The 25,295-nt window shown below is 42.1% G+C and overlaps 1 protein-coding gene across 1 annotated transcript in view; it reads left to right on the top strand.

The window, feature by feature from the left end:
• LOC124594696 (dynein axonemal heavy chain 3) overlaps positions 1 to 25,295 on the top strand; it is a 1,186,267-nt gene that overhangs the window by 40,731 nt on the left and 1,120,241 nt on the right. Inside the window, exon 5 of the mRNA XM_047133063.1 lies at positions 11,770 to 11,898. Coding sequence (XP_046989019.1) covers positions 11,770 to 11,898 — 129 coding nt within the window. The remainder of the gene's footprint in view (positions 1 to 11,769; positions 11,899 to 25,295) is intronic.

Here is a 25,295-nt window from a genome sequence, read left to right as displayed (position 1 = left end):
GTTCTGCTTAGGCCTCACACCAGGGAAAAGTAGGGTGGTGGTGGTATGGTCGTACCATACCTGACTGTATGGTACGACCAGGTTTCCATACAAGTGATTGCAATGGGTGGGTAGTTTAAGGGTATGATACTGATTAGACCTCTGATTACAATAAGTGAATGGCCTAAAAACAGGCAGGGTGCAGAATGAATGCTACTGGAGTGCCGAAGAAGGCTGAAGGCGGCGACAACAAAGAAATTCGGACTGTAGTAGCTGTATTGGAATGTAAAAGGCTTCCTTCCCCCTCCCTCTGGGGGGGAGGCAATGATGCACAGATGAAAGAGATAGGAAGGCAATTGGTTTACAAAACCAAAAACTGAAAGAATAAACCCATCAGCTGGGCACTCTGCAGGTGCTAACTGTAACGTGTAAGGCACACAGCCCTGTAGGAGGGAGGTAGAAAGTAATGGTTGAGGTGGGAATGAGCAACTCAAAGCAAAGGTACGAACCCGGGGCAATGCATGGGCGAGGAAGGCATAGGGCAATTACATCTCGGGGATAATTACTACAAAATACCTAAGATCCCTGAAGTAACAGGGTGAGTTATGAAAAAGAGGGGCGCAAACTACTGCAATAGTGGTCAATAATCTACTGTAGTGTACAATATATTTTCACAAGATAGCGCGTTACTGCGCCTGGGCGAGGACATCACGTCATGGGCACTAATCATTAACAAACAAGTGCTTATTTCAGCGGAGCTTTCATCTTTGAACATCATAGGCGTGTTTGATGGAATAAACAAATTGGTGTCTTACACTTCTTAAATGCAAGGTGGGGCACTGTACCCACATGGCAGCAGTGTCGATTTTCGTGCTCACTCATAACAACTTCACTTCAGGGGCGCATTCACTTTTCTCTGTTGGGTATTTTATATAACTGGGGTGCTTTGCTCGGTTCTAAACATACCAATCTGAGCACGAACATGGCGCATAGGATTCGGGAATTACTAACTCATAAAGTCGGATAACATGACTGCAGGGGGAGTCTTACAAAATGGGAGTATAGGTGTAGTGTAATTAATCTAAAATCCAGGGCTGTGGTTGGCCTTTACATATTGGGGTTAGTGATATAAGGTACAAGTACATATTATACAACACAAATGGCATAAACTATAAAGATACATGCAAGCAAAAACATATGGGATATAGCAAGGGTGCAACAAAATGATGATGGAATGTTTAAACCTAACGTAAAACGATAAGGGAAAGGGGGGGGGGGGATGTTATTGGTACCAATTAACAGCTAGCTATCAACTGACAACGCATAGTGGGTTGGACATTGCTCAACACTGTTAAGCATACAAAAGGCATATAATACAGAGTGGTGAAACAATTTATCAGACTGTACTGGGGACAACAGGTAGCATTATGAAGCTGGCTGGAGGGAGAAACAGACAGAGGCGACAGAAGCAGGTTTCAAGTTAGTGCTGAGATTGCAGCAGTGTGCGCGTGTGGCACTTGGATAGCGGAAAGCTGCGAGGCACGTGTAAATCTGAGCTAGCCAGGAGCAGCATGTTGTGAGTGAGCGACGCCTTGGGGCGTTGTAACTAACCAGTTGCAAAATGTAGGAAGACACCCCTTTGCTTTGTTATTGTGGTGTGTTTCCGCTTCACGATCCATCAGCTGGAGGTAGCTTGCTTCTACATTTCCCTCGGAGGTATAGCCTGATTAATGGACATGTTAGGGGCTTAGGAATGCAAATAAATATATGGATCGAAGTTACTTGGTCAGTGAGGCGGAAGGACGGTAGAAATTACATTTAAAATAGGTATTGTGTAAAAAAAGTGGTGCCTTTCTGTGTTAAGGTGCTATGCATTGATAGCGAAGATGGTTCTAGTGTGAGTATAGTAATTTAATGGTGGAAGACAGGCACGCAGATAGCACATGGAGAAAGGGGTGGAGGGGGAAGGGGGGGACTCAGGCAGTGACAGCTGGGCGTGGCTAGTGGGACGGAGTGGGTTGGTGGAGAGGGGGCCAGGTACCACAGTGTCACATGAGTGTCTCTGTCCTTCTACATGATGGCCGCTGCGCGTGCGGCTCCCTGGTTGACGGCACAAGCTGATTCTGACAGGTAGAGCGCATGTGTTCACAATTTTGCAGTAGCAATGTTCAAATGGGATAGTTACTCAATAAAGTAATACTCTTATTTGGAATTAACTGTGCTAGTACTGGGAATAGAGCTGCTATCCAACCACTAGGCATGTCATAACACATAAATAACATAATCAAAATAACATCAATGAAACACTGGTTAGAACTAAGAATTAATTAAGTGAGGCCAGCATAGCAGAACAGGCCTGGCAGGCAAAACTCTGACAATCTCTTTCAGAGGGGGATGCTAGGGGACATTTCAGTTATTATAGCAGTGGTAAAATGTTCACCTGCAAAGAGAAAGAAAAAAAAATAATAAGATGGTTGCCTGAATATTGTTACTTTTTCTTTTGATTGATCAAACTGGGAATCTCTTAACCACAAAATATCACCTTAGTTTCTAGTCTCTGGACCTAAGAGCATATGGGTGTTTGGATCTGAGGACATATCTAGGGCGAGCTGGGGGCAGGGAAACTCTGTTTTCTCCGCTACACAGGAGGAGCAGGACTTGCTGAAGGTCCGACGTTTGTCTCAGAAGGCAGTGGGAGGGGCATGTTCCTGAATAGGGTTTTAACCTGTGAAAATGGACAATCATCTTGTGGTCACGTAGTTGTAGTTCTGCATTTACAGGGGAAGTAAGCCGAATAATTGAATATGGCCTGTCATACAGGGTGGTAAGTTTCTTTACTCTTCCTTTCTTTACGCTAGGTTTTTTCAGTAAAACCGAATCACCAGATTTATAGGTGGGGGGGATGGCATTTTTATTGCTTCTTTCTATCTGCCTCCTGGTTGCCTTGCGGTTGTTCCCTTGTACCTTCTTCCAAATGGCCTTAAGGTGGCGGGCTAGCCCCTTAACGGCTGTGTGATCAATTCCCGGAGGTAATTTATCGATCTCAAAGGGAGATTTCAAAGGGCAGCCAAACACAATCTCGTAAGAGGTATGTTCAGTTGCTTCATGGATACGGCTATTGTATGCACTTTCCATGTACGGAGAGTATCTTTGCCAGTCGCTGTGGGTTGAGTTAACATAATAGGAAAGCATTCATTTCACAGTGCAATGAACATGTTCAATGCGGCCATTTGCCTGGGGGTGAAAAGGGGTGGTTCCCCATTTTTTAATTCTCAGCAATAAGGCGAACATAAAGTCGGTTCCTAGGTCGGTTATAATGGCTTCAGGGCTTTTGAAAGGAAGGACAAGATGATCTACAAAAGCACATGCTACAATTTCAGCTGACATGTCAGCGATGGGTACCAAAATAAGGTATTGGGAAAAGTGATCAATAATAGATAGAATATGTTTTAATTCCTTGTGTCTTTACGGGAAGTAGCCCAACCACATCTAAAGCGACAAACTGAAAGGGTTTTAATGCCTCAGGAAGAGACTGTAAGGGAATTTTGATTCATGGGGATGGTGCTCTTTGGGCACACGGTAGGCAATTTTTATATACTTGGCAACATCTTGCCATCTGTTGTCCCACGAATACTTCACGGAAATGCAGGTGTTTGTGGTTCTTCTTCCACTATGGCAAGCTTGGATGCTGTTGTGGTACTGGGTAATAATTCTTGATTGCAAGTCTTTTGGTATTACTATACGTTTACCCAGGGGGGGGGGGGGGGGGGGGGGTCTTACGATATAGAATTCCATCCTCTGTAACAAAATGTGGATGGGAGCAATACTGGAAGCATTTTGCATCATTTTCCTGCGAGTCTTTTAATTTGTCAATTAGTACTTCGCCTGTTTGAGCTCTCTCACCTTTCTGCTAAGTGCCTCAGCATTCTGGTGCAATCTTCCAGCTTTGTGTTGGACTTCGTAATCGTACTCAGTCAATTTCAGGGCCCAGCGTGTGAGACAGCTGCTATTAAATTTAATAGCCACTGAGGTGCCGCACGATCTGTTACTATTGTAAATTTTCTCCCGTAAAGGTAGTATCTAAAGTAGTTAGCTCTGAACATTAGTGCTAGTAGTTCTTTCTCTGTCTTATTGTACGTAGTTAATTTCTGCCCGGTTCAGCTGACGGGATGCGTAACCGATCGGTCGCTCCTCACCGTCAATAATTTGACTCGGAACAGCTCCTGTGACAAATTCAGATGCATCACACGAGAGAATGAGTGGTTTTTCGAAATCGGGATAGATCGACAAGGGGGAACTGGTTAGAACGTCTCTGAGATGCCGCACAGCAGCTTCGCACTTGGCAGTCAATCGATAGCGTACATTTTTTTTCAGCAGGTGGGTAAGGGGTTTAGCTATTCTGGTGTAGTGCTTTATAAAACATCTACAATCGCCGAGTCCCAGAAAGCTTCTCAACTCTTTTACATTCTTAGGGGAAGAGAAGGTTCTAACTGCTTCAATTAGACGGGGGGCGGGTTTTACTCCATAGGCGCTAATAGTGTGCCCGAGATACTGTACTTGAATCTCAGCAAAGGAACATTTTTCTATTTTTAAGCTTAAATTAGCACTTCTTAGTCTAGACAAAATATTTCTTAACCGGGTAACACGCTCATCTACGGTCCCGGAAAAATCGATATCACCTAGATAGACTAGGCACATTGTGGATTTCAATCCTCTAAGTAATAGGTCGGCAAATCTTCGGAAAGGGGCCGGCGTGTTGCGCAACCCGAATGGCATTCTCAGAAATTCGTATAGACCGGAGGGAACTACAAATGCTGTGTTTGGCCTATCCTGTGGTGCAATCGGTATTTGGCGGTACCCACTCTTCATGTCAAGGGTAGTGAAGTATTTACAATTTCCTAACGTGTCCAATGTTTCGTCGATACGAGGGAGAGGGTGGCTACCTTATTTACTGCTCTCGTATCGACGCAAAGACGGTAGGTCTTCTCTCCATTGAGTGACCTCTTGGGGACGACCGAGCACTGGCGGACGGTTCTATTAGCCCTGTTTCTAGCTGCTGTCGGATAGTTTCCTCTACGACGGGCTGGAGGTGGTACGGTATTCTATATGGTTTCTGTGCAATGGGCCTCGCATCTCCGGTGGGAATTTCACGGTAAACGAGGTCAGTAGCCAGCAGATAATACCTTTCCTCAAATAACCGGGAGTGTTCTTCCGAGATGGAGTACAATTTGTTTTGGTCAGCCACAGCCAAATGAGCTAACTTATCTTAGAATTTGTCCCTGAGCACGGGAGCAATAAGGTGTATGTTACGTTCTGGGAGCCGGTGTTTTTGGTTAGATTTTGGCTTCTCTTGTACGGGGTGGTTTTCTTCAATCTCACAGTCGCTAGCTATAATGGTGCCACTAGAAATCTGTACCTCCTTCATTCCAAAATTGTTCAAACAAACGGGAACGTAAAATTTCTTCCCCTGCACTTCTGCTGTCGTTAAACCACGTTTAAGATGGACCCGTAATACGTCGAGGACACCGTTTTGACGGAGAGGATCCACCGATACGGCTGTTCTCGGCAGTTCGTGGGATTTGACCTGTCCTGTGCCACCACTGATTCTAACAGAGGTAGTCGTATGTAACGCCCGAGTTTGCGTTGAAGGAACCTGTGGAAGCGGCCGTGTTTCACAGATTCCTTGTGACGGAATGACGTGGAAGCTAGTGAAATGGTGGGTTTCCTCACCGAGACTGACGGTTTGCGTTCTGTAATTGACTACACTCTGGTAGTGGTAAAGGAAATCACTCCCCAGGATGACATCAAAATCTCTTCTTCGTTTCTGAATTATGTCCGTGTCAAATGGGTAGTAGCCGGCTCCAATTTTCAACTTAACTTGACGATACCCAGTAGGTGCGATTATCTCGTCACTCGGACCTTTAATGTAGTGACGGGGTGGTTTTAACACTTGTCTATCCCCGTGCCCTACGAATAACGTGCTAGTTTGTGCTCCTGTGTCAGTAAGTATTCTTACCTTCTTCCCTCTAATTTTACCCTCGAGGAGGATACTCGCTGCCTCATTTACGACACCGTGGTGGGCTGGATATGTAAATTTTACAGGGGGTGCAGTCTGGCAGCGTGACTTGTCCCCTCAACCGTTTCCCGGCCGTCTTTGGGGTCGGGGTGGATTGTTGGTGAATTGTTCCCTCTGCCGGTTACACGAGGGACCCGAGTTCTGCGGGCAGTTTTTACTCGTGTGCCCTATGATTCCACACTGAGAGCAATAAGGTGCATGGCACTGCGCGGCAGCATGGCCCGCCTTTCAGCAACACTGGCATGCCTGCTCATATTTGAAAATTGGACACGGCTGTTCATCCGACCGTGACGAACTGGCAACATAATGTGCTACCTCCTCCCGCATCATCGCAAGTCATGTGGCATCGTGCAACGAGGTGGGTGATGCTATTTTGACGTTCCCTCTCACGTACGTGTCGATTCCACGTATAAGTACGTCAGTCAAGCGGGCTTCTGCTTGTTCGATTAATACTTCGTTACGTGCAACATCTGAACTCTGCGTGTAAGTGCGGCAAACCACAGCCCAGATTCGGTCAGCAAATGCTTCTATGTCCTCCCCTTGCTTCTGGCGGAGGGTGGATAACTTGTCCAGGTGAAGGGAAGTGTCCAATTCTGATGCGAGGTATAGCTGTGGGTATTTTGATATCGGAGCTGCTGTTGACCTATATAGGTGAAGGGAAGTGTCCGATTCCATTTTTGCTTGTCTAGGTGTTGGTTTTTTGGTACTAATAGTTGTGGCTGTGGTGTAAATTTTGGAGGTTTCTAATCTGGCATCAACAATTGAGGTTGCACTATATAGGTGTAGGGAAGTGACCGATTACAGAGGATATTGTGTGTAGTGGAGTTTGGGAATTTTGTGTTGTCGATTTATTTCGTCATTTTGTGTCATTTGCTATGGTGTTCTGTGTTTATATGTGTTTAAATTTAGTTTGTCCCCACCCAAAAACCTCCAATTTCCCACGCTTGTTCTGTTAGTATGTTTATATTTTTGGAGGAAGATACGTGTGTTAGTTTTTCGATCTATTTACGTATTTGTTGTCTTGTTTACATAATGACTTCATAGGCACCATATTGGAGTTGTAGTGAATGGTTGTTTCCGCCATATTGGTGACATCATGGGTCAAAGCAGACGGCTAGAATTAGACGCTTTTTCATTCCCAACTTGTCCCTGTAATAGCGGGCGTCACGTCGGTCCGAATACCTTTCTTTAAACCCAGCTTCTAACATGGCCCTAAGGGCGGGCATTGATTCAATATAGGTATGGGCATCACCTGACAATTTAAGGCAGAGTACAATTAACAGGAAATCGTCTGGCCAAGCACAAGTATGGCCTACATCTCGGACAGTTTGCAAAAAGGAGTTTATCTGTTCATTGGGTTTCCCGGAAAGTGTCAGGATAAAGTTGACTGCAGGGAAACTGTTAGCCAAGGTGGCAATGTACAGCTGGGGTACTTTGCTACTGGAGGTGCTTGCAGCCACCATTTGCGGTGTAGCGGTGTGTGTTTCTGGCACACATAAACTGGCAGACTGGGTTTTAGCCAATTTTTGCCATTTTTCCGTTAATTCTATCTTCCGTAATAGTAGTTTGTCGATTTCTGCTTGGAGGGCAGCTACTGGGTCTGGTTTTCCCGTAGGTGGTGAGTTGTCTTCACCAGTGGCGGTACTACATGTTATAATGTTAGGACACCTAGTGCCTGCTGGAAACTTTACAATCGGAGCACGGAAAGAAAGAAAAGGCCCATACTGGACGGGATGATGGCGTTGCTGACAGCATGGAGACAGTGGCATAGAAGCGACGAACTTACAGAAGTTGCGGCGGTGGTGCATTGTGCAACGGCGGATGGAAATGGCGGCAGAGGTGGGGGCGGCGGTGTCAACGGCCAGGCACCGTGTCTCAGCTATCTGGCGGGAACGTGTGTCTGTACCGCAGTATGACGTGGAAGGTGGCTTCCTGCAGTGTAACGTGGCCCCGGACTGCCTGGGGCGGCAGCAACGTGGCAACTGATGGAGACATGCAGTGAGGCGCCCAGCTACGCGGTCTGGTGTTCGCTGCAGCAGCTGCTTGGAAAGAAACACCAAATGGCGGAACGCTGCGTGGTGACGCCACGAATGCGTGCGCTTATTATCGCGCGGTGCATCTGGCACGTCAAGTGCGAATTATTGCTGGCAGCTTCCTTAAGAATGGCTGGTTAAACGTCAGATGAGATGGGCCTAACAGTGAGCCATCCCACTTCTGACACCAGTTGTTAATGTGTCAGGATTGGCCAGGAAGGGAAAGCTGTAGGCACCCATAAAGAAAACATATTTTTATATGCCTGGAAAAGGTGCCGGGACTGAATGGGCTACTGCCCAAGAGAGCAGGAGAAGAGGCCGTCTGGTCGGTTTGGAAGCTGCCAGCAGAAGAGTGCAAACGGCGTGTCCTCTCCTGGTAGCTGGCCGCGGTACCACCTCCCCCCCCACACTTGATCACCTCCGAGCCTCTCTATTGATCGGTCAGATCGTAAGACGCGCAGTTCGGTAGCGTTACATCGTCAGCAACACGAGTTTAGCTGCTGATGGCTCAACACGTGAGTTTCAGGGTGGTTCTATCTGGTTTTGGGCCACCTGACTGAGACACTGCAACTTACCGCCAGGCAGAAGTCACTGATGAACATAAAGTGAAAAATAAAAATCAAATTTTTATTGTAGTAAACCCATTCAGTAATGGCCCCCACTGTACATCTGAATTGCTGCAGCTCAAATTGGCATATCTTTTCTTCTGCTTTGTCACTATATAACTCTACATTTGCTTCAGGTGATGTACCAAGCTGTGACCTTAATCCTTTTTATTGTTGCAATAAATCACACAGCTCACTATCACTTCACTGCGCACAGATGAGGGCTGTGTAACCAGTGACATTTGTCACTGCTTCCACACATGCTGTGCCATCTCTACCACATTCATCGTTTCTGCACACAAAAGTGCGTCAGCTAGAACATTTAGCTTCCCTTCCAGGTACGCAGTGCTAATTATGAACTGGCTGATATAATCTAAGTTCCACAGCTGCCTAGATGATGCTTTCTCTGGCTTACCTTAAAGACACAGGTAAGTGGCTTATGATACTTGTAGATGGTGAACTGTTGCCCTTCTAATGTGTGTGTGAATTTTTTGACTGCAGCGTAAGAGGGGTACAGCTTGTGGTCAAATGTTGCCTGATGTTTCTGAGAGCTTGACGACTATGATGTACTGATCAATCTACTGCTGAAGTGCAGCACCAGTGGCAGTGGACAAAGCATAGACTGTGAGTGCAAGTGGGGCATGCACAACTGGGTTTGATAATAGGGTGGCCTCTGCTATGGCTGTTTTTGCAGCCTGAAATATGGTGTCTGCAGCCCTAGTCCAATGCACTCTGTGGTTAGGCTTTGGTGAGCCCTTAAAGAGTTCATACAATGGTGGAGTTATCAGTGCATGATTTCAAATGAGCTGTTGGTAGAAATTTACTACTCCTATAAACCAGTGTAGTTCTCTGTCTGTGATAGGCTGGGGTATTTGCATATGGTCTCTACTTTTTTGTGTGTTAGTCAAATACCCTGTACATTCACCAAATACCGTAGAAGGTGCACCTGTTTCTCATCAAAAACCTACTTGGCAAGATTATTTACTAATCTTTGTGTATGTAGGCAGTTGAGCTCCGCTTCTGATGTGAACACCATGAGCGTGTTATGTATGTACATACAGCGAAAGTCTAAATCTTTTGTCATCTTGTCCATAAAGTGCTGGAAGGTCTGAGCTGCTCTACAGAGTCCAAATGGCATCCTGATGAACTCAAATAGGCTGAAAAGCATCGTGACTGATGTTTTGGAGATGTCTTCTGTAGCTACAGGGATCTGATTGTATGCTTGGACTAGGTCAGCGGTAGAAAATATCTTCTTACCATGAAAATTTGCAGAAAAGTTTTCTGTGTGTGGAACTGGGTACTGGTCTGGTATAGTCCTTGCACTGAGTTGGCGATATTCACCACAGGAATGGCATCTATTTTTCTTTTTAGGCACAACAAGAACTGGGGCTGCCCAACTGCTACTAGAAACTCTGCAGATAACCTGAGATAGCATGCTGTGAAATTCGTGGTAGTTGTTGTGGAGTGCAATCTCTGAGCTCCAAAGTGCACAAAAGCTTCTCTAACTGTTTTGCTTCTGATTTTGACAAGCGTGCGATCCATGCATTTTTAATTAATGTATACTGTTCACTATCTGGTGCTGTGGCTAGAATATTTTGGACTTAGATAGATCCTCCGTTAGAGCTGCAACTACATAGCTGTATTTACTCTCACCTGCCGATATTTGTGAGAGGATAAACTGACTTTCTAGCTGGGCAAACCATAATAGAGGATTATGTTGCCAGAACAGTGGTGGTTTTATCGTCAACCTATTAATTGCTCTCGCAGCTGCCAGTTCAGTTGTGGCTGGTGAGTCATTCATTCCTGGGAACGAGTTCGGTGTAGCTGGCCTGAAAGTTACAAGTGTCAGTGTTGCAAAAGTGTGTGAAATGCTGAAGGCGGTGTGGACGTGTCATAGGCGGTCCGGATCACCAAATATTTATTTCCACATACACTCGATAAAAGCTTCCAGTCATACAAACACAACAGCCATGCACAACATAAAGCATGGATGAACAAACAGAAAGTAAACTAAAGAACAACTACCATGATACATTTTGAAACTACCACTGCACAGAACGTTTATGCACCATTGAACATTTGTGGAGACAGAACGTCAGAACAGATCACTACAGACTCAAATAACCCACCTCAGCCTGTTGTGATACAGAGGCACTCTCGAGCTATCTGTTAGAGAAGAAAGCCGGTGCTAACAGTTTCCCCACGGCGTCAACAATATGGAAAACTTCAGGCCAGTAGATGAAGTGGTTGACAGTACATGAAGTGGTTGACGATATTTCGACGGTTCTTCAGATAGTATTAAAAGTCGAACAGTGCCAATGTCGACATGTAATTAGGAATGAACATGCCAGGAGGTGATGTTACGATGATGACAGGTCACACACCAGCCTACATACACTTTACAGTCTTCATCCAAGTTCAGCCACACAAAAGATTGCTTAATCAGCCTCACCACAGTTCGGACTCTGGTGTGGGACAAACCGTGTAGCATTGAGATTGTCTGTTGATGAAAGTTTGTTGTCACTGACAGGTATGCACTTGATGTAGAACCATCAAAATACAATGTTATGTTCAAATGAGATAGCTGGATGTGATGAAGCTGTTAACTGTTGGGGTATGCTAGCCTGCTGCCATGTTGCTAGGTGCTTCTTTTACTAGTTCATCTTGATCTGTGTGGGAAACAGTGTCTGCCAGCTCATTAAGTTCTCCATTGACATGAACAATACAAGCCGTGAACTGACCTATATAATGTGAATATTGCAGTTGATATGTCTGACCTGCGACAAAAAGCATAGAGTAGTAGCTTACGATGAGTGGTCAGCATCAGTTGTTGGCTTTCCTGAGAGGGACTTTGTAACCAAAGAATATGAAGGGTTGTCATTTTTGAAGTTACAGATGTGTTAACCATCAGAGACAGGCACTTGCAGAACAGGTTGCAGCCTTTGCAATAGCAACATGCTTTGGTTTCAGCGAACTTCACAAGAACTTACGGGAACAGTCAGACTGTGTGGTTACTTGCTGGGAAAAACACATCTATTTTCTCCACACTCTAAATTTAAAGAATTTTTTCTTACAGGTACCATCAAATGTTTATTGTCTCAGTTACACGAATGGAAGAAAAGCATCAATTTCCCCTCAATCCAGGCGAACTGGAGGCAGTCGTGGACAGTTTGTGTGCAGAGTCACTCAACATTTTAAAGAACAGGTATGTTTTTCATACATGTATTTACTACATACATAGTTACACATAAATGTGTTTACACTTGTTCCTTGCATGACTGTATTCAAGAGTTATAACCCTTAGTAACCATAAACTAAAATTTTTAAATAGGTCATTACTGATTAAGTGCTTCATATACATTAAACAATGACATTAAACAATGAGAATGGACAAAAATAATGTACAGAAATTAGCTCCTTTAGAAAGATGCAGTGTAGAATGACGCAGAAAGAAGTGGACTGTTAAACTCGAACAGGCCAGATAGCCTAGACTGTAAAGAAGATGATATATACTAAAGCTTAGTTACTGGTTATGAAGTGTTGCCAAATCACTAACTTCATTTAAACATTGCACTTCATTTTGCTGATAGAGTTGTCGTTGTCATAATTCAGAGCACAGTTTTCAGCATCTTTGGAGTTTATTTGATCTTTGCAAAAATGATGTTCCAAGAATGACTTTAAATATTCATGAACTGTTCTGAAGTGAACAAAATAATTGTTCACTGTGTAGCAGAAGATGTAACTATTATAACTTTTGCAGGAAATAGAGGTAAAAGAGAAAATTTAAAGAACTGATAGGGAATTTTTAAGGTTTTAGCTACTGTCTTACAATGAAACTGTAACTTCTTTTCTCAAAGTCTGTGTTTATGACAGACAATAATCATGTTTTCTGTGTCCAGGTAGCAATTTGTAATATCCTCTTTTAGTAAACGAATTACATATATAAAGCCTTCTTTATCCCTATATTATATTGTATGTATATTGCAATAGGTTGAATTAATGAATTACATCTTGAAAATCTATGAGCAAATAAACACAGGAAATTTTGTAGTATGCAGCAGAGCACATGGTGTAGAAGTAATTTGTAAATTCAGTATTATAGTGTAATTTTGATAGGAGGAAGAATTCAAATTGTGTGCACAACAGAGGAAGCACTAACTTCTATGTGGCATAGCTCACACATTGTGTTAGCACTACAGCTTACTTGGCTAGTGCACAGATCTTACCTACAGCTTATTGGTTGTTATGCCATTACAGAAATCTGACCAGTAGTCACACATTGTTTGAAGTGTGGTTGAGAGTTTATTGCCCATTAAAGTTGAAGCTAAAGAGAAGTTGCATAGTTTATTCTCTTTCACTGCAAAGGATTTACCTGTTATGGGAGTACAGTAGGTAGTGACAGGAAGGTGCAAGTACAAGCTTGGAAGGTGCAAACTTATGAGTCATATGGGAAGGGTATGGATTATATGGGGTCAATAACCACAGCAGGGAAAAATTTGAGATTTGGAGTTTTGTGATATTTTTCTGTATGTAGCACATAACAAAAATATATGTGGCTCAGAAAGTAAGTATCAAATGTCACATTACTAATCCAGGGGTTTGAGGCTTAGTCTCCAGTCAGTCCAACACTTGCCACTTCTTTCACCTCTGGCAGTGATTTGTTAATCTAAAAAATTCTGAGCTGCATTGTGGCTTGGAGTCTTATGTTTACTTGTAGATTCCCTTATTGAGTAGGTCACTTTGAAGACTAGAGAAGGCAAGGGCATGCCATTTTCAGTATGACCACACCTAGTAAAGTCTCGTGTTGTTCAAAACAGCCTTTGAGTGACTTTGCAAGGGTTCCACCGGATAAAGTTAGATGTTTTCTGGCACTGTAGAACACTCATCCACCTTATTCTTCAGAATGTAACCGTAATATTACTCACGTCTAATTCAGTGAGTAATCATAGATTTGAGTCTAACAGTCAGATTTATTGTAGTATTTAAATACAATAGACCTTTTCAACAAAAGGACCTCAAATGACTCAATCTATGTAATATCGAATTGAAATTCCTTCCTAGCATTCTGTTCCAAACTGCCGGAGATGATGGTCATGTGTGCGTGCGGTGTGCTTGCTTCTGTGAATGAGTATGTGAGTGTTTCTCTTTCTTCTTCTGACAAAGGTTGTGACCGAAAGCTAATGTGTATGTCTTTTAATTGTGCCTATCTGCAACTTAATGTGACGTCTGTATGGTAAGTAGCAATCTATATTTTCCTTATATTGTTGACATTCCTTTTTAATGTTTTCCAAGGAAGGCTTCTCCTTGGAGTATTCCATTGAGTGATGTGTAGCACTGAGGTGAGGTGTGTTTGCAACACCTGTACTGAAATCAGAAAATTTTTCGCTGCATCCACAATACTACACAAAGTCCAACAAATACCTCAAATAGAAATTACGAAATATGGGCACAGACTTAATCTGCAGCAAGTTACATGAATAATTCACTGATTTACAAAACTGAAACTTTATTTAGTGAGAACTCATGTCAGTTCAGTACAACACAGTAGTGCATTAGCTCAACCATAATCAATGCTGAAGTACGGAAATTTTAAATTGAAAAAATAGTCATGGGGATCTCCCAAACTAAAATATTGAAATTTTTGTATCTCTCAACCTTTATGACAAAAATAGTTTGTACATTGGAGGGGGCCATCCCTGCATATTAAACATGGAAAAAAGGTGAAAAAAATAAGTCTATCTTTCACAACTATGTCTTTATTAATTTTTTAACCGAACATATTTCATCTAATTATTAGAATAATAATCAGTTGTTGCTGATCTATGCTTGACACAATATCTGTGTCAACATACATACTCTGCAAGCCAATCATATGGTGCATGGAGGATGGTACCCTGTACCACTACTTGTCAAAGGGTACCATGTACCACTTCTTTCTTGTACCACTTTGAAATAGAGCGAGGGAAATATGACTGCCTGTATGTTTCCTTATGACCCCTGATTTCTCTTATCTTGTCTTCCATTCCTTAAGCAGACATATGTTGGTGGCAATGGGATCATTCTGGCTCTCTAAACTTTCTCAGTAGAGTTTCACAAAAACTACATCACATTCTCTGCAGGGATGCTCATTTGTGTTCATGGAACATTTCCGTAACGTTACAGTGTTGACTGAAACTACTGATAACAAACTGAGCAATGCCTCCAATTATTTCTTTAATCCAAACTGCCAGAAGTATCATTCCCTTGAGCTGTGTTCAAGAATGGGTTGTACAAATTTTCAGTATGCAGTCTCCTTTGCAGATGAGCTACACTTTCCTAGAATTCTACCAAGAAACTGCATATGACCATTTGCCTTCCCTATAATAGACCTTACATGCTCATTTCATTTCATGTCCCTTTGCAACATTACATCTAGATACTTAACAGATGTGACTGTATGAGGCAGCACACCATTAACACTGTATTCAAACATTATCAGATTGCTTTTCCTATTCATCTTTATTAAATTATGTTTTCACCAAATTTAGAAGAACTTACCACTCGTCACACCAAATAGAAATTCTGTACAAGTCATCTCAGATCCTCGTACAGTCACTATGAGACGACACTTTCCTGTACTCTACAGTATCGTTAGCAGTTGCACATTACTACTCATCTCATCTGTCAGATCATTTACGTAAATTATATAGAACAAGAGCAGTCCTATTAAATTTCCCTGGGGCAGTCAATTAATTAGTGGGTTACATGTTCTGTAAATCGTTTGAAAGACTCTTTTATCAAATATGATAACAAAAATAAATGTAAATGCTGTGTGGCTAGGGCCTCCCGACGGGTAGACCATTCGCCTGGTGCAAGTCTTTCAGTGACTCGCGTGTCGATGGGGATGAAATAATGATGATAAGGACAACACAACACCCAGTCCCTGAGCAGAGTAACTCTCCGACCCAGCTAGGAATCGAACCCGGGCCGGTAGGTATGACATTCCATCATTCTGACCACTCAACTACCAGGGCCGGACAAATGATGTTAAATGAGTCAGTGTACAGGATATGTATAAATGATTACTGTTAACATCAAAGAACACGTTATCATTTTATTCCTACTCAAGCAACTATGCATAAAAACAAGGTGTTGTTTTACTGGTTACCAGTTCTTAAGCAGAAATTTGTCAATGGAATAGAATGAGTTATCCAGGAGAATGATTTTAAAGTAGATTTAAAACTTGCTTTTCTACCTGTCAGGCATTTTATGTTACTGGGCAAATGATCAAAAAATTTTATTGCTGCATATTTAACTCATCTCTGAACCACTAACAGCTTTAACAATGGGTAATAAAAGTCATTATTCCTCTAGTGTTGTAGCTATGTACATCACTGTTCTTAAATTGTGATGGATTATTTATGACAATACCATTGTCTCTGACAAACAGTGTGTGGGGTTCTATTAAGTAAGGTCTTCAAGCCATGCAAATATATCTGAGAACTTATTTTGTACAGTCGAACTGTTGTTAATGTGCTGCAGTGTGATGGTGTACCGAATGCCGTGCATAAATCTAGGAACAGAGACTCAGCTCATTGCCCTTCATCCACAGTTTGCAGGATATCATACAGTATAAGAGAAACTCGAATTTCACATGACCGATGCTTTTTCAAATCTGTGTCAATTTGTGATTATAAGGATTGTGCAGCAAACTGACATTAAGGATAGCAACCGTTAGCAGTGAACACCTCTGCCATACTGTGTCGCGTACCTCAAGTGGGGAAACGGTCTTGTCCACAGTAGAACAATGCAATGACATCTGGAATACCACAGCCTGTCAGCACAGCAAATACTGTCACGGTTTCCCTCGAGGCAGCAACAGAGATAAAAACAGCGAGATGGTGTGTGAACTATCATACTGGACAGGGCTATCCTTTTCTATGAATCTCAGTTCTGCATACAGTGTCAAGAATCACTCATCCATTCATCATTATTGAACAGGTCTAGCAGCTAGTGCAGTTGTACAGTTACACGGATATGTTACCTACGATTCGTGTAGCTGGTAATCGAGACAGGAGCTTTCTGTGACATTATCTTTTGAGACCGCACGTCACCTGTACTCTCTTGCTCCACCTCGATACATAGGACATTTCACCGTCAAGTGTTCTGAATGTCTCGCCATGTGGTGCTGAGAGACTACCACACCACCACTTGTCAGCCACAGTGACTTGACAAATTCTGGCACAGAGTCGAAGTGACAGTGTACACATGAAGCCCCTTGAACATGGCCGTCATCTTTGGAGACGGTAATGTCTTAGCATAGTCATTGGGAAACAGACCCACACTGCAGGTCAAACTCGTTGTTGAGCCACTGGTGCACTTGATGCCTCACATCATTTGAAAAGAGGGAAAATTGCGACTCAGCACGTCAACGGTCAGATACTTCCGAGTTCATGTTGTTCGGCCTGTCAGAGACGTGCAGTTTTACATACTTGCTGCTGTGAGTGGTGACCTTTTGCAGGATATCCGACTCCAGATGCCTATTACTTGCTCTCCCCTTCATTATTCGAGATGAATGTGGATTCACTGACAGCAGCAGTTACTGTCAGGTTCTGAATGAGTCGTCATCAACAGTGCATGACACTCGTCCCCAGTCCCTGTTGATTAGGACCTTTTTGCAACTGTTGTTGTTGCGTTGTGTTATACGGCTACATCATTCACTTATACACATTGAACAGTCCACTTTGATACACTGATCTGCCATTTATGCCATTCTGCTATGTCCCCCCGTTGACTGCTGATTCCATACAACCTACTGGTCCAGGCACGCACACCCACCCACCCACACACACACACACAACCCTCTACTCCACTACCATACTTGTGTCAGCAGGGAGGGATCACGTGAGTATCTGGTATCGGATCTCTGCTCTCCAACATGTGCCGGAATGACCTGAGAGCTGCTGTAAATTGACTTATAAAGAGTAGATGTACATATGTAAAAACTGTGGAATGTTTAATAGTTTAAAGCAAATTCACAATTCCAATAAAATGAATACAAGACAGGAATATTGAAAAGACTTTGGAAGGATATTAGGTGTGAAAGATGATGTAAACAGTGTAAAAGGCGTCACTGACACTTTAACATGCACTGCACAAAAAGTGAAGCACCAGGAAACAGTGACAGATGTCAGTGTATCTTTTGTACACGTACACAACCTCTGTGAGTTTGTAAATGGTTAGAATTGCAATTTATTGAACACAGCTACTGTCTGAACTGATACATGACCAAAATGTCAACAGAACAATATTGTGCCATCAATTTATGACACAAACTGGGAGAACATGGAATGGAGGATCTCTTATCGGGGCGGCAAGAGGAATTGCTTGGGAAAGTATGGCAAGTAGAAAGGAGTACAAAGATAAAGGATATAGTGGGCGGAGAGTAGGTGGAGCTACAGTACATGACATTGATCTTGCCCTGCAATTATTATAATCTCTCCATTCTCTCTCATCCCATATGACCTTATGCCATGGGTACCAGACGTAGATTTAGTGGTAGATAAACATTTTTGTTAGGGGTGGGGGAATAAAGCAGAACATGTCAATGGAGACATAAAAAAGATATACTGTTCTGGATAACTTCATTCACAGTTAACTCCACAAATTAATACAAATGCCGAGAGCTCACTTAAACTGCGTTGAAAGTGAAAGAGTGCAGTACTTAGCTTGACATGTATGAAAGGTGCTGCTGTTCTGCTAACAAGGGGGTCCTTCATCCAGTGTCGTATGACAGTGAGCCGTCACTAAACAAACATTATACCTGCAATCTGTTAAGCTGTGTCATTGGCCTCTGGTGTGTGGCTTTTGGGTTTCAAGACACAGCTGCCTGTGGGACAGTTCCGACACATCTCCCTCAGTTTGAGATAAAAGGCTTGTGCTAACCGCTACTTTTTGTAACATAATTCTTGTTCCATATTCTGTGAGATTCCGGGATTGCAGCCAGATCATGTTGACTTTTTGCCACAATATTTCGGGTGGTAACCGTCCAGCCATTTTCAGGTGTGTGTCCGCCACTGGTGGACTGGACTCAGCTGCAATCCTGAAACCTCATAGAATATTCAGCACTCCGGGAAAACTTCAAGAATCACTTCATGTTCCATGTCCATATAAAACTTCATTTAAGTTCCATTCCTCACATAGGTGACAAATGATTTTTGTTAAAATCACCACAAGTGATTGAATTTGTGGTCTCTGCTTACCAATTACTGTTTCTCCATGTCCTTTCTCCTTTCTTTCATCAATTTTCCTCTTGGTTTTCATCACCACCATGCTTTGTGGTGGTTTCCTATACTGTATATACCAAAAATAACATCCCTCCCCAAGGTCTCCAGTCACCAGCATAAAGAATTGTATTGGTGCCAGTTTACTGGTCTCTGCTTTTGCAGTGCTGTTGATTGGAACTGCATGTGAATGCATTAAAATGTCACTGAGGGAGGGACATTGAGTTGTCTCTCCAGAAAGATGCCTGGCAACTCTTTCATAAGTAACCATGGTATGAACGCCCACCCAGTTGGCCATGCGGTCTAATGCACTGCTTTCCAGGCAGGAAGGCATGCCGGTCCCTTGTATGAATCCGCTTGGTGGATTAGTGTCAAGGTCCGGTGTGCCGCTCTGTCTGTGGATGGTTTTTAAGGTGATTTTCCATCTGCCTCGTTGAATGCAGGCTGGTTCCCCTTCTTCCGCCTCATTTACAGTATGTAGGCAATTGCTGTGCAAACACTTTCTCCATATATGCGTACACCATAATTACTCTCACATGCAAACATTGGGGTTTCACTCGTGTGGTGTGAGACATTCCCGGGAAGGGTCCACTGGGGGCTGAACCACACAATAACCCTAGGTTCAGTGTGGGATGGCAGTTGGGGTGAGTGGACTGCAGCAGCCTGTTGTTGGGTTGTGTCCCACTGCGGGCTATGGTGGGGACAAAGCGTCTCCGTCGTTTCTTGGTCTCCAGTTCAATACAATACAATGGTGTGAACACACATTACTTGGAATCCAAGATGTGTAGTTTCACTTGTTGCCCTCTCTTTAAAAATTGCTCAAAAATGGTTCAAAGGGCTCTGAGCACTATGGGACTTAACATCTGAGGTCATCAGTCCCCTAGAACTTAGAACTACTTAAACCTAACTAACCTAAGGACATCACACACATCCATGCCTGAGGCAGGATTCAAACCTGCGACCGTAGTGGTCGTGCGGCTCCAGACTGAAGTGCCTAGGACCGCTCGGCTACACCGGCCTGCTTAAAAATTGTACGATTTGCATATGGTAGGGCTGGGATGAATGGTAGTGGTTCATTGCGTGGATGAGTTTTTGTAGTATTTGGAAGCATACCGTGGAATATTGATAACATTTCCGCATTTTGAAAAAGGGAAAGTCATAGTGTAATAATCTGATATGTATGCACGATTTGGTGGGTACTGGGTGATTTATTTTTGACTTAATTAACATGGGTACTCTGCCGTATCTTCCTTCGCCGTCGGCGTTGTCGTTGTTACCGTGAGACACCGTTATACCAAGAGGAAAGGCGCGTCGATCTTAGAGCATGAGATATGATGACCTTAAACCATTGACAACACACAACGGTCACGGTAGCACCTGATTCCAGAATAGTTGCAGTAGTTAAGATCTACAAACTATCCCCTGTTGACCAGGTCCCCAAAACTTAACTCGTAACGAGATCCCCTCAAAGCAAATTGTCATAACGATCGTCTATAAAGGCTTCGTACAACGAGAAGAAATGTTACGGTTTATGGAATAATAACAGATACGACCAAACTGTCTTGTCTCTTCTGCTTTATTTAACATAACTTCGTTCACAGTTTCATTTCGCATTCACCACTCATTCACCGAAACCATTTGATGAACAGTTTTGGTTGCTTAACACCAACAGTCAATGATAATGATACAGCTTTTCTCCTTTTAATAAATTGAAGCCCGCTCTCCGTGATATAATAATAAAAAAATAAAAAAAAACGGTCTCAACACCGCGTCCCTCGTGAGATGTGAATAGACTTATCCCAGAATTGACCGCCCTGTAGGTGTACTCAATTTAATGACCACACTTCGCTGTCCGCTATTTCGCGTAACTGAATGTCCATTTGTTAGTCTGATTATACACTGTAGCTATTTAAAATTCGCCCCTATATTTTTCACAATGCATAATTAGCACTTCGTTACTTGTTTTTTTTTTTTTCTAAGAGTAAACGGAAAAAAAAACGCCGTATCATCGGCTTAGCCGACATAAAGCAAAACACCTTAATATGCCCAATTTCACCTCTTCTTATAGGATCGGCTACCTTACTCATTAATTTACTACATATTATTTCCAATAACACTAAACAGGTATCGCCGTTATATTTTAATTGTATTCCAAAAGCATGTTACTACTATTATGACCAACCAAATCATCACAAATCGCGCGGCGTGCATTTTTGATGATAACTTTACGCTATTCAATTTCCGTTACAGCTATCTTGACTTGTAATGTTACACGGCCCTCCAGACTGTGAGGTCTTGAAGAGAGTTCCAGACAGAACAGGCTTTTTTTTTTTGTACAGTGACAGGAGAGGGTATTTGTTTCGGCGAATACACTCACTCTCAGATTCACTCAACAAGTCAGTACATACATTCTACAATATTTAAGTAGACAAAATGCCCTTAACTAAATTCCACATTTGTTTATAGGTTGTCTTAGAAACACTTCGAACTAATCACTTCATATTCACACCACATTTTTTTTCTTGGATGAAGCCCTCAGTTCTTCAACCGACTGTGAAAGGCAGGGATCACAGCCGGGTTCGACGATTGGCATCCTAGGCCAAAACCCTTATTAGGCCACTTGTTTAACCAGAGAGGATTTGGTCCTTTTCTTTTCCTCTTAATTCCACTTTTAAATCATCCATCCTCGCTGTTCGGTGAGAGGATAAATCGTATTTCAGCGTCGACATTGTTGCTGATAGCAAGAAGGTATCTCATGGAAATCGTCGGTACATTCTTTAATTTTCTTTGTAAGTTAGTATAAGTACGTATTTATCCACTGGTGCTTTTATTTAGTCCACTGAGTGTAGTCTTGGTATCATTCAGTGTTTCTTGAATATATATTTTGCTCATTATTGATAATACTTCTTCAGGTCTATGTGAGGGAACAAGCCTTTAATTACATCAGTATCACAATCTGCCAGGAGGTAGCTCCCTTCATGAGGTATTTTCATTATTTTGTATGGACCTGTATATAAACATTGCCATTTCTTATTCAGTCTTTTCCTGGTTGATGCTTTTGGGTGATTTCTCAATAAAATTTCTTCTCCTACATCATATGTGACTACTTTCTTCACATTTTTATCAAAACGGGTTTTTCTCAATTGTGCTTGATGCTTCAGGTTTTCGTAGACCTTCTTCACCATATCTTCTTTCTTGGTAATCTTTTGTTCTATCGCAGGTAATTTCTTCATCCATTCTGGCACAATACTTTCACCAAATACTATTTGGTTAGCTGAATAACCTGTTGATAAGTGTGGTAAGCCATTATACACTTTCTCAAATTCATAAATCCAATCGATCCATTTATAATGTTGTTTGGGTATGTACGTCCGTAAAAATCAATTCAACTCTCGGAAGATTCTCTCAACCGGGTTTCCACAAGGGTAAAATCTTGAGATGTAAATGTGCTGGATTCCTTGTTCTTTCATAGTGTCTCTCCATACTTTGCTTGTATAATAAGCAGCGTTGTCTGTCAAGACCATTATAGGTTTGCCAAGCTCAGTTATATAGTTGTTGATAAATTTGAGTAACATGGGTCGAACGTGGAGATTTTTCAAAGGATATAATGTCACATATTTTGAAAAGAGATCATAGAAAGCCAATACATATTTGAACCGTCCACGTGTCATGGGACATGGCCCACAGACATCACATGACCCCAACATTAAAGGTTGTTGTGGGATGATAGGATGTAATTCTATCTTCCGACAATAGTTTATGGGTTTCGCCTTCTGACATATTTTGCACTTCTTAAGAATATTTGTAGCTATATGTCCGAAATTTGGATGACAGCAGTATTGTGCTATTTTGGCTGTACATTTAGCGGCACCAAATTGACCCCAATTCAAGTGAGTGTACCATACTAGTGATTCTAAATATTTATTTGGAACACAAACTTTCCAAACATCTTCTTCATCCTTCCTCCGATACAATATTCCGGATTTTAATTGATACTGTTCTTGAGAGTGACTTAGCGTTTTGCTTTCAACAGCATGCCTAATGGCTTTCCACAACTTATCATCTTCTTGCAGTTGTGGAAGACTTCGACATAGCTGTAAAATCTGCCTCTCACAATATTGCCTTGATAAATTCATGACTTTAAAGTCAATAGTCCGTTCTTCACACTCGTCGTCATTCTTTCTTTTCGGTAGTCTTGAAAGAGCATCGGCTATGATGTTGTCTTTCCCTCTGATGTATTTGAGCGTAATATCATATTCTTGCAGTAGCAAGGCCCACCGGGTTAAACGTGAATGGAACATCCTTCCTGTTAAAATAAAGGATAAAGCTTTGTGGTCGCAGAATACAATGATCCTCTTTCCATATACAAAATAGCGAAACTTTCTAAGGGACCAGACCACGGCCAGTACTTCCAATTCAGTAGTACAATATGCACGTTCACAGCTAGAGAGTGTTCTGCTGGCAAACCCAATTATTTTGATGGTACTGATATCTTCTGGATTGTCCATCTGGAAAAGAGTGGCACCCAATCCTGTTTCAGAAGCATCCACAGCAATATAAAAATCTTGATCAAGTCTCGGATGATGTAACAGTGGAGCATTAGTCAAAGCATTGCGGATGTTATCAAAAGCTTGCCTGCATTCGGAATTCCACTCCCACATGACATTTTTTCTTAACAGCCGTAACAAACAGTCTTGGCTTCCTAACTGATTGGGTAAAAATCGTCGAAAAAATGAAACTAAGCCGATAAATGACTTTAATTCCGTCCTATTTTTTGGATAGGCACATCTGTTAATCACATCCATCTTTTTAGGATTTGGTTTTATCCCTTCAGGAGTAATTATATGTCCAAGAAATTACAATTGGTTATGAGCAAACTTGGATTTGCTCAAATTTACAGTAACTCCGTATTCCAAAAATTTCGCAAAAACTCTTCTTAATAAGTCCAAATGTTCCTCCCAAGTTTCAGAAGCAATTAGCAAATCATCCACATATAAAGTAACTTCATTCAAAAGGTCTCTGCCCAGTACGGTATCTAATGCCGATATGAAAACACCACCGCTTATTTTCAACCCAAATGGCATGACGGTAAACTGGTAACTTCGGCCCAGAAAAACGAATGCAGTATATTTTCTAGATTCTTTCGATATTCTAGTTTGCCAATATGAACTACGCATATCAAAAGAAGTTAAGAAGCGGGCACCATAAAACTTTTGTACTAACTCTTCTAGGTTCTCCGGTCGCGTTTGTACGGGTATAATGATGTTATTGATCTCTCTGGCATCCAACACCAATCTGATGTCACCATTGGGTTTAATTACCGCCACAAGAGGGTTACAATATTCGGAATCTGAGGGCTCAATAATACCCCATTCTAACATTTTATTGATTTCCTTTCTGACTACTTCCTTCTTTGTCCATGGGATAGAATAGGAAGTACGACAAAAGGGTTTATGTGCATACGTCTTTATATGGAATTCAAAGTCTTTTATTATACCCGGACATTTACTAAAAATCGACTGATATGCTTCCAACAAGTAGTACAGTTCGTCCCTTTGGATAACAGATAAATATTCTGATTCTAACACCTTTTCCTGCAATGACATTTTATCAATCATTTCTTCAGAACATTCAATAAGGCATATATCATACACATTTTCATCATCAATACTGACATATTTTACCATTAGATTCATACACAACTGATTTGGAATTACTCGGCCCTTTCTCAGGGTGGCTGTCAAAACATTACCATTGGAATTAAATATACATTCACCTTTCTCTAAATTAATGATTGCACCGGTCTCACATAAAAAATCCAAACCCCAGATACATGGTACTGTCATTTTAGGAACAACCAGGAATGTACTTTCTATTTGAGCCCCCCGTATTGTAACGTCGACACGTACCTGTTTCACAACGTTTTGCATTTCTGCGCTGAACGCGCCATACACGGTACATCCTGTGATAGGAAAAGTGGGCATTTTTACCCCTCGGCTTATCTGTTTTAAACAGTCCAGCGTCATGACACTAATAGTTGCTCCAGTATCAATTAATATTTCAACATCAACATTATTTATACTTGTTGGAATTATTGCCTGTAAAATTTGTCCACATTTATTAGAAACTTCAGGTTTTTCTTCAATTAATTCATTCCTTATATCCTGATTATTATTGTACCTTAATACTCTCAGTTCAAATTGATGCCTGCCTTCCTTCTCCTTTCCAGTCATCCTAGGAAGGCATTTGGTGACTGGTATTAGTTTAATCTATCTCGTTGAGCCATCGGTGGGGGTTCATGAACTTCCACAATCCGTACAGTATGATCCGAGTTATGGTA

Source organism: Schistocerca americana, chromosome 2, assembly GCF_021461395.2.
Source record: "Schistocerca americana isolate TAMUIC-IGC-003095 chromosome 2, iqSchAmer2.1, whole genome shotgun sequence".
Lineage (NCBI taxonomy): Eukaryota > Metazoa > Arthropoda > Insecta > Orthoptera > Acrididae > Schistocerca > Schistocerca americana.
The sequence above is the reverse complement of the archived record's forward strand: the minus strand, read 5'-3'. Positions and strand labels throughout refer to the sequence as shown.